This window comes from Guillardia theta (genome assembly GCF_000315625.1).
Source record: "Guillardia theta CCMP2712 unplaced genomic scaffold GUITHscaffold_165, whole genome shotgun sequence".
Classification (NCBI taxonomy): Eukaryota; class Cryptophyceae; order Pyrenomonadales; family Geminigeraceae; genus Guillardia; species Guillardia theta.
The window spans coordinates 1,330-10,826 of NW_005434511.1; the positions used below are offsets into that span (position 1 = coordinate 1,330).

Here is a 9,497-nt window from a genome sequence, read left to right on the forward strand (position 1 = left end):
AGGTATCACTGCAGCCTTTTTAAAGCTCTGCTGATCATCATCATTACTACCGAATATCGCAACGCTTCAGCAGTCGATACACTTTTTGACCTACCCCACCCACTACCTACTTACACCCCTCTGTCTACTCATTTTCACCCCCTAGTTTCTCACTACCCTGCCCACAAAGGACCCTACCCTAGTTATGCCCTGTCAGCCGCCCTCGAAACGTTTCAATTTCGACTTGAAAAATTCACCCCCAGACCCGCCGCCTCTTTTCTTTCCACGCTCCGACCCCGCCAGTCCCCTCCTACTTCCTTGCTCCCATCATCTCGCTCTAGAACCTGATCCTCTCTTCGTTCACACCTGATCCTCTCTTCGTTCACACCTGATCCTCTCTTCGTTCACACCTGATCCTCTCTTCGTTCACACCTGATCCTCTCTTCGTTCACACCTGATCCTCTCTTCGTTCACACCTGATCCTCTCTTCGTTCACACCTGATCCTCTCTTCGTTCACACCTGATCCTCTCTTCGTTCACACCTGATCCTCTCTTCGTTCACACCTGATCCTCTCTTCGTTCACACCCTCCTCCACATCTGTACGTCCCAAGAACTTGATTCAGTTTATTCGAAACTTCCATGTCTGCCACGACCCTCCCTTCAGTGACCGTGCATGCTCGTTCGAAGCTCTACAGCCACTTCGGCCCGATGGTTGTGCGGGTGGATGAAAGACTCCTTGCCCGGCTGTTTGATCGGAGACAGGAGGATGCTGCTAGAATATTGGTGAGTGCTCAGCATGGTGAAGGAAAGTGTCTGACGGCTATGCGCCAGGGCATGTCTCTGACGAGCCTCAAGATGGCCTGCAGGCGCCTCGGCATCAAACGATGGCCGTACAGCCGTTATGAACCACCTTCTGAAGAGATCTTGTCAAACAGCAGCAGCCAGGCTGCAGTATCGCAGCTGAGTGTCCAGCAGGCAGCGAGTCAGCCGGAGGGTGCAGAGGGTGCGGAGGGTAAAGAGGCTGCGGATGAGGACGAGGGAAAGGAGGAAGCTGCTGAGGGTTCAGAATGGGAGTGTTGCTGTCCTCCACTCGCTCATATAAGCTCAGGAGATGGGTGGCTCGATTGGTACATGGGGTGCGAAATGATGGAGGAAGATGTAAGCTATCCCATCACGCAGAACATTCCCAATTGAGCAAGCTGCGCCAACATAGGGTTTAAAGAACAAGGTTCTTTGTTGCTGATGATGATAAGTAGAATGATTGTAAGACCATGGATATGCTGTAAGCCTTGAAGTGGACATATGTTATAAACTCGTTGAGATTTTCGTGAAAAGGTTGCAGAATCTGAGAAGTGCGCTTGAAGGACATCACTTTTATTTCTCATCCATCTTTCTTTCACTTCACAAATCATATGCATCATCTCGCTTCCCCTACGCACTTGTTCATGTCTGATCCAGCTGGAGTTCATTCCTACTTCACATCCCTCGTCCCCTTCCACTCCTTCCTCCTTCTACTCGCCTCCTCCTCCCCCTCCTCCTCCTGCTCCTCCTCCTGCTCCTCCTCCTGCTCGTTCCCCGCCAACTCCTCCCTCCTCATCCTCATCCTCATCGTCCTCGTCTTCCTCAGAGTTCCACTACCGGAACCACATCGTTGACGTATTGCCCAAGTCTTCCAAGTTCATCATCACAACAGTACAGCATCGCATGCAATACCAGACATTTTGTGTTTGTTATCAGCATCAACGGATCTTGGTATCAGAGCTCTGCGAAAGCGAGCTGAAGCCTCCGCAGGAAGGAATCTTATTGAGCAGGAGTGGGCAGCAAGAGTAGCTATGCTCTTCTCTTACAGTCACGAAGGCAGCAAGGGCTCTAAGGGCTACTGGACCTCTGGAGTAGATACAACCCCTGTTGGGCGACAGAGTGTGCATAGTACTGTCAGAGCTCATACTTCCAAGGAGAGAACACCCCTACTTTCTTCAGCCAAGAGACGGGTACTCCTGTCTCCTTCTTCGAAGGGTAAAAGGATCATCCTCGTCAGTACCAGGTGGTCTTCTTCTCCATTCGCGTGTGAGCCACGTCTGTTTGTACCACATCAGTGTGTGTTGGTTTGCTTTGTTTGTTGTGTGAGAATAAACAGAGATAGATCTCTTCCTGTCACACTGCTTTCCTCTTAATAGAGAAATTCCAGCGCAAGTTCTTGTCAAGCTCCGCTGAAGCTCAATCCGGTAAAGCCTCAGGGTGTGACAAGCACGGGTGGTGCCTGCTGTACTGGTACGATTAGCTGAAGCTCGAGGAGGAGCAAGTACGGGTGGTGCCTGCTGTACTGGTACGATTAGCTGAAGCTCGAGGAGGAGCAAGTACGGGTGGTCACCACTCCTGGTGGTTCCCCTCGACTATAAAAGGATCGTTAACAGCTGCCGGATCGATAGTGTGTTCGTGTTATCAAATAGATTTATTTGATACATCTGATATCTTCATATCTCTACTCTTCACCTTCGTGTGTGATCCAGCGGAGGTGCCTTGATGAGCATTCGCTGTAGACGTCTGCAACCCGTCGTACAGCTTCGGGATGTGACACTTATCCATACCCGATATTTGTGTTTATTATCAGCATCGAAGGACTGTCTGAGCTGTCCCCATTTGTCATGTACAGTTCCAGCAACCCACCGTAGCCAACAACCTCCTCTCCTCTCTCTCTCAACCACATCAACTCCCATCACAGCACATCTTGCTCCATCATCATTTCAAACGTTTTCTCACCCTCCCTGACTTCCCTCTATCGTCTCGCCTGTGAGTTTTCTTTTTCTTCTTCTTCTTCTTCTACATGCGCAGGAGAAGTCGATCAGTTCAAGACTCGAGGAAGGGCATCAGCGAGCAACCAGAGGCATCTCATTCGTATTAGGTCACGTAAACATCCTATCATCTAGCACTCCCCAACCCTCACTCCCTCCGCTCAGCCCTTCCTTCCCCTCCCCACCCTTCTGACCCTCTTCATCCTCCTCTGTTCCGCCGCCTCGGATTCGTGGTGCAGCTGGGGCTATCTGAAGTATCGGATAGTCCACGTTCTCCTCCAGCCAGTCTGTCTTCAGGTACCACGCAAGCCAGTCCTCGTTGATCTTCTCGCCCGACTCCCTCGGCGTCTGAGAGCTCAGAGAGGGCGACGGGACTTGCCAGCTGGCAGAGGGAGAGGACGAAGGAGAGAGCGAGGCGAGCGGTAGGCGAGAGCTGCCAGGGGCAGAAGAAGAACTGACAGAGCTCGACGAGGCCTCAGGCTGTGGCCCATTCTGAGCAGAGGAGGAGGAGGAGGAGGAGGAGGAGGAGGAGGAGGAGGAGGAGGGCCCCTCGCTCGGCCTCGCTCCGGCTTCCGGCAGCTGGGAGGGCGCCGTGTGGCGGGGTCCGTAGACGTCAGCGTACCTCGAGTATGGCCAGCGAGAGATGCCAAGGCGGCGACAGGCAAGCTTGAGGCTGGTGAGGGACACGCCCTGTAGAGGAGAAGGAAGAAAGTCAGTAGGAGAGCGGTAGAGGGCAGGCAGCTGTGTCTCTCGTTCTCAGTTCAGTTGATCTACACTTGTCTCTCAGGCCCATTCTTTGTGCTCTTCCTCCCTCATCCCCCCCACAACTCTCACACCGATGTCTTCACTCCCTCAGCTCCTCGCATGCCTCACCAGAATCCGAGCTGCGTTGTCCTGACGGAGGTGGAACAGGCTTGTGACGGCATTGGTGTCCAGGTTGACAGGGAGCAGAGGATTGCGAGGGGCGTTGTTTCGAGGACGGGGACGGACGGTGGTAGCACGGAGGGACATGGAGTGAGAGGGAAGAGGAGGGGCGGGGGCGGGGAGGAAGCAGCGGGAAGGTATGTGCCTTGCCGTGCTAGAGGCCGAGGAGGAGAAAAGAGACGCGGGCGGGGGGCGAAACGTTCTCAATCCTGAAGAACGAAACGATGCGTTTTGAGTAGTAAACTTGTCACGAGCACGCCTGTATTGCCAGTGAGTGAAATTTCAGGTACTGATGTAACAAAAGGCCACAAGAAGTTGTGCCTGCAAGACTCCGAAACGTTGCGTTTGATAGCTCTTGCTGACATACCTAACGAGGGGGGAACCTTGACACGAGGATGGAAGGCACACACTCGGGGTAACAACCCCACCCCTCCATTTCATTGACAATTTCCAGGACCGGTGGTATACCACTCACGAAGAGGCGCACAGTGGAGTATACCTTTCATCGCCCTCATACCGCATAGTCTGTATCTTTGTTCCTCTGTTCCCCATCTAAAAGTAATATTACACTCTCGTACTCCTTTATTATTAACATGCACACTACTGGCTCAACCTGTACCGTACTAATACAGCAATATCAAGTTGTACCAGGACTGTACAACAAAAATTCTAAAAGCGATATCACACTGTTATACCGGGCTACTGTGGCAATCAGTAGTATGGATTTTCAGTAGTGTACCAGCCCTCTACTACCACCGGCTTTTTATACTGTACCAGGAAGGAGGTACTGGTACAAACATACCGAGCTGAGTCACGGCCCGTCCGGTTGCGTTGCGATATAGTCCCATTGAAAGGACCTCTCTTCGGTTCTTCATGTCTATCTGCTGCCTTTTGCGCTCTCTACTAATTGCTGGGTAGGTATGACCTTCTGACTTTTTCTGATATCCCGAGGCGAGCTTTATTCGAATAGGGTAAAGAAATTCGCGCCTTCCGCCTGTTTCGAATGCCTGTTTCACCCTGCCGCAGGAGACTGGAGGACGGGGAGGATGCAGAGTCCTGCGAGGGGAAGAGATGATTGATGAGAGGTATTCTTGAGACTAGCACTCTCTTGAAACATATTGTTCCATGACTGGTGTGTTCGAACAAGACATACAATCGAAAATCTTTTACTTCACAATCAAAACCCACTTGTCCTTGTGTTCTTCGGGCTATTGAACGCCTCTAATATTCAGGGTTGACACTTTTGTCGGAGCTACAAGATCAGCAGTCAGAGATAGAAAAAAATCACCAGCATGCTTTACCTGGGATCAATCGACCCCGTATGATAATTGTCATAAATTTGTATCCCGTTATCATGAACTCCACCTATCAGCAACATCATTTTCCCCCACCACCCTCCATCCGGATCCCCTTGATCAATCCCCCAAAACCCTCCCTCCTCCTCCTCCACTTCATACCCATCAGCTCCCCTCTCCCTCCATTCCCCCGAGCCACCCATCATTTTATCCCGCACGCAGACGCTCCTCCTCCTACCATGATGGGTCCCATCGTGACAGTCCGACCCCATGTTGCAGCTGATCTTGCCCATGTTGTAGTCCGTCAGCGGCTGCCTCGCGTTCTCCCACACGTTCGCGTCGTAAGTCCGGTCCAGCTGCGCCGCCTGGTTTCCCAGGTCCCAATCGTCGAAGGGAGCTGGCTCCTGCTGCCTTTGTCAGGACGATGGGTCCAAGTCAAGCCTACGTCACCTGGCCAGGATCCATGATGCTGAGTGAGGTGGGTCGAGCCCTTGACGCGATGCCTGCCTCCTGCATCGGAGCAAGCTCTCCATGGAACGGCCCGTCGTTGGCCCATCCAGTCTCATACGCCAGATACCTAGGAGAACGTCACCAAGGCAGGTGATGGAGCGGAGGGGTGCAAACCCGTCCAGAGGGATTCCAGTGGAGCCGCCTATGGCAAATAATGTCAGGCGCTCTCTGAGAAGACGAGGAAGCAGGTACCGGGATAGTCTCCATCAGGAGGCAGAAACTTCATGGGCGATCCAACCCACAGGGAGTTGGTTGGCACCATCCTCATCCTCTTGGTGGGGTACTGGTACAGCGCCATGCGGCGAGAGCGGCGAGCGTAATCGGGGAAGACGTAGCTGTTTGCCAACACGTTGGACTCTTGGTGGGAGGGATCAAACGCGTTCAGCGCTCCCTGCCCGACGGACGCCGGAGTGACCTGCCAGTCCGGGGTCTCTGGCCCTGCCCCGGGGTATGGAGGCACCCACTGATACCCGTCCAGCCAGTCTGAAGTGAGAGCAGCTCTGTGCAAACAAGTCAGGAGGTCAGGCATCAGGCAGCATCCTCTGCTACGAGTGGAGAGATGAAAGCTTGAAATAGAGCGCAACCATCACTGCAACAAAGGGAACGACACCAGACAACAATGCAGGCACAACAATGCAGGCACAGCAACACTGTCAACACGATCTGCTCAGGCTAAGACACAGAATATAGAGCTTGCAGCACATCAGCTCACCTGTGAGAGTTTCGAGTCCCATAAACCACCAAGCACGTCAAGCCGGCACATGCCAAAACTCCAGCTGCGAGCAGAGCGAGCCTTCGCTCCTTTGCGCTCCACACCTGATGGATCGCTCAGGAATTGAAATTGACACATATCTTCTCGACTTCTCCCACTTAGACATCCATAGTACATCATTACTGATCATCTGTACTTTCGTTTTCAACCTCCCCTTCTCTCCTTTCAATCACTTGACCTATCCTGCTCAACTGCTCCACCCCTCTTCTCTCCCGCCTTCCTGTCTCATCTTGTCTCCTCCTCATCGCCCATAATCCTCCTTCTCTCCCTTCAACTTGCTCCTCTCCCATTGCGCCCTCCTTTCCTTCGCTTTTCCTTCCTCTCACATCACCTGCATTGCCGACGACCCTTCGGTCTGAGCGTTATGAACAGTTATCTTTGATGAATTGATCGTTATTTTCCGTTGGAAACACTGATGAGGCGGGCTGGAGATGACATTCATCCAACACGGGGAAAAATGAGCTGAGGAAACAAAGCAGGAGGGAAGAGGAGAGGAGAGACGAGAGGAGCGGAGAGGACAGGACAGGACAGGACAGGAGACGAGGCAAGAGGACAGCATAGCAGCGCATAGGAGAGAGAAGGGTTGTGAAGGTGGAAGCAGTATCCCTGTCATCGTCTCATCGATCCGAGGCAGTAAGTTTGGCGAGAGATGTCGCTACATGACGAGCTCATGCAAGAGAAGCGGGTGCTCGCAGTCCTCAAGGCCCTGGGGGAGGCGGATGAAGAGCTATTGTGGGCATGCAGAGCGAAGAGATATGGCGCCGACAGGAAGTTCTCGCGTGTCTTCGTGGGGCTCTCCCACAGAGCGATTTACATGTTCACGAGCGACAATGGAAGGCAGTACCTTCAGTTCAAAGATTCGCTCCAGCTGTCCATGGTCAAGGCTATCAGTATCAGCAGGGACTCTCTCCAGCTCGCGTTGCGATGTTCCCCCGAGTCGCACAACAAAGTCCTCCGATTCACCAAGAAGAACCCCTCAGGGAAACAAGCATGCGGCGTGCTGCTCGAGGAGGTCCAGCGGATCCTTGAGGACATGCTCGAGGAGACCGTGGAAGTGACGCATGAGAGCATGGCGGACCTGAGGTACTTCTGCTCCTGCAGCCTCCACGAGGAGCAAGCGAGGGAGAAGGAGATGCGGGCTTTGGTAGAGGACGAACAGCCGATGGCTCAGCAGCAGCAGCAGCAGCAGCAGCAGCAGCAGCGGGGAGGGAAGGCAGAGAAGAGCACCGACGACGACAGGGGAGACAAGCACGCAGCCAGGGTTCATTTCAGCAGCAGCACAAAGCTTGACAGGGGGGCAGAGAAAGGGACGAGGTCACTGACGGACGTGTTTCAGAGCTCGCAGGCGGGGGGCGGCAGCTCGAAGGAGGGGGGGGAGGTGGTGAAGGAGAGGGTGAACGCGATGCTGTCGGAGACGCTGTCGGACATCGAGGAGCTTTCAAGGAGCATCACGATGGTTGAGAACTCTAGCAACGCGAGCTCGCAGAAGGAGAAGAACTTCAGGAGGGCTGCGACCTCCGGGTTTGACGCGCAGGACTTTGCGGCGGAGAGCATGATGAAGGCGTTCCGAGGAGAGCGGGACTTCGTCTCCATCCCCGAGCTGAACAAGTACCGGCAGAACGTGGCGCACGAGATGAGGTTTGTAGTGCACAAGAACTTTGACCAGTTCATCCATGCCTCTTCTGCCGTCTCTGCCATGCAGCAGGACCTGACGGTCTTGCGGCTGCTAGCATCAGAGTCGCTCTCCTGCCTCTCCCAGATCAACGAGCTTCCTCGAGGCTCGGAGGTCAGCCCTCCTCTTCACTCCAGCAGCTCCGAGGGGCAGCAGCGGCAGGGTCGAGCTGGAGCCGTGGATCTCAGAGAGGAGGAGCTGGGGAAGGAGGTGGCGGAGGCGCTGGAGAACGTCGACATGTTCATCATAGAGAGGAAGTTTGACAAAGCCGTTGAGTGGCTCCAGAGCTGCGTGAAGAAGGAGCGGGAGGGACGGGAGGAGGAAGAGGGGAGTGCGAGCACGAGGGAGGGATGGCGGCTGAAGCGATGCCTTGAGCAGAGGATGAAGAGGATTGTGGACGGGATATGGAAGCAGGTCGAGACTCCCGGGTTCCAGATGATGGAGATCGAACGAGCAGTAGGGCTGCTGATGAAGCTGGAGCAGCGGGAGAACGCGCAGGATCTCTTTCTGTCCTGGAAGACCGGAGTTATTGTAGAGGCCATCGAGGCCATCGGAACCAACCGGACGGACGTGCGTCTCTACGTCGCACAACTGTGCAACGCCGTCTTCTCCTGTATGGTCCAGACGTGCTCTGAGTTCCAGAAGATCCTCTCCTCCTCCTCCTCCTCACCATCATCATCTACTCCGGTCTCCCCTGATCCCTCCCCCACTCCACCCTCCCCCTCTCCGTCCTCCGCGCTCCCTCCCTCCTCCCTCTTCAGTTGGTGCAACGACACCTTCGTTCTGTTCTGCATCGCGTTCGTCAAGGAAGTTTTCATCCTCACTGACATTGCTGAGATCGGCGAGTGCGTCGACCTGGTCAAGCAGTACTGCCACGAGCTCCAGAAGAGCGGCATCACCATGGAGAACCAGTTCTCCCGCTCCATCTCCTCCTCCATGTGGCGGGTGGTCGACTCTAACTTGCAGGAGATAGTCTCCAACGTCAAGGAGCAGATCTCAGTGGAAAGCTGGGCTCGCTTCTCCTACTCCCTCGACGACCTGCGCTCCTCGAGCCGCAAGGTCGGGGGAGGAGGGAAGATAGTGGAGGAGGACGGAGGGGACGGGGGAGCCCTGCGTCTGACAGGAAGCGTATTTTCCCTAACGAAGCAAGTTGTTAAGCTGATCTTGACCATGAAAAAGTCCCTCGGCACCTCCTTCTCCGGCTCCTTGCGGAAGGACTTCGAGCAGAGGGTCTGCTCCATCGCCAGCTGGTATGCTACGACGATCGCAAGCAAGGCCAGGGGCGTCGAGGACGATAGGGAGAAACTTCTGAATATCATCGGCAACGTCTTCTACCTCTCCACCAGCCTCCTTCCCTTCCTCCTGCTGCACATCTCCAACAGGAGCAACGGCAGCGCCGCCAAGGCTGCAGATCTGCACGGGAAGCTGCGAAACTTTCAGAGGGTAGAGTGTTGCCTTGAGATTCGTCAGATCTACGAGAACATGTGCAAGACCTTCGTGGAGAAGCAGATGAAAGTCCTCAAAGAGGTGCGAGCATACTCCTCCTCCTCCT

General features: G+C 54.3%; 4 protein-coding genes across 4 annotated transcripts in view; 2 read left to right on the top strand and 2 right to left on the bottom strand.

Annotated features, from left to right (window-relative positions):
* Positions 1-688: 688 nt before the first annotated feature.
* GUITHDRAFT_119944 (hypothetical protein) lies at positions 689-1,174 on the top strand (the record flags this gene model as incomplete). The annotated part of the gene is made up of 3 exons (XM_005820757.1): positions 689-763; positions 812-1,040; positions 1,089-1,174. 3 exons carry the CDS (start codon positions 689-691, stop codon positions 1,172-1,174), a joined length of 390 nt encoding a protein of 129 aa, XP_005820814.1.
* A 1,709-nt stretch (positions 1,175-2,883) lies between these two features.
* GUITHDRAFT_147619 (hypothetical protein) lies at positions 2,884-3,783 on the bottom strand (the record flags this gene model as incomplete). Its single annotated transcript, XM_005820758.1, has 2 exons — positions 2,884-3,264; positions 3,646-3,783. 2 exons carry the CDS (start codon positions 3,781-3,783, stop codon positions 2,884-2,886), a joined length of 519 nt encoding a protein of 172 aa, XP_005820815.1.
* Positions 3,784-4,917: 1,134 nt separating this feature from the next.
* GUITHDRAFT_166356 (hypothetical protein) lies at positions 4,918-6,624 on the bottom strand (the record flags this gene model as incomplete). Its single annotated transcript, XM_005820759.1, has 8 exons — positions 6,605-6,624; positions 6,214-6,317; positions 5,694-6,001; positions 5,616-5,643; positions 5,442-5,568; positions 5,230-5,395; positions 4,998-5,061; positions 4,918-4,948 (listed from the first exon to the last, which is right to left on the bottom strand). Exons 1-8 carry the CDS (start codon positions 6,608-6,610, stop codon positions 4,918-4,920), a joined length of 834 nt encoding a protein of 277 aa, XP_005820816.1. The 5' UTR covers positions 6,611-6,624.
* Positions 6,625-6,922: 298 nt separating this feature from the next.
* Positions 6,923-9,497, top strand: part of GUITHDRAFT_119946 (hypothetical protein) — a gene marked incomplete at both ends in the record, with an annotated part of 3,175 nt that continues 600 nt past the window's right edge. Inside the window, one exon of the mRNA XM_005820760.1 lies at positions 6,923-9,472. Within this exon, the coding sequence (XP_005820817.1) occupies positions 6,923-9,472 (2,550 nt within the window). The remainder of the gene's footprint in view (positions 9,473-9,497) is intronic.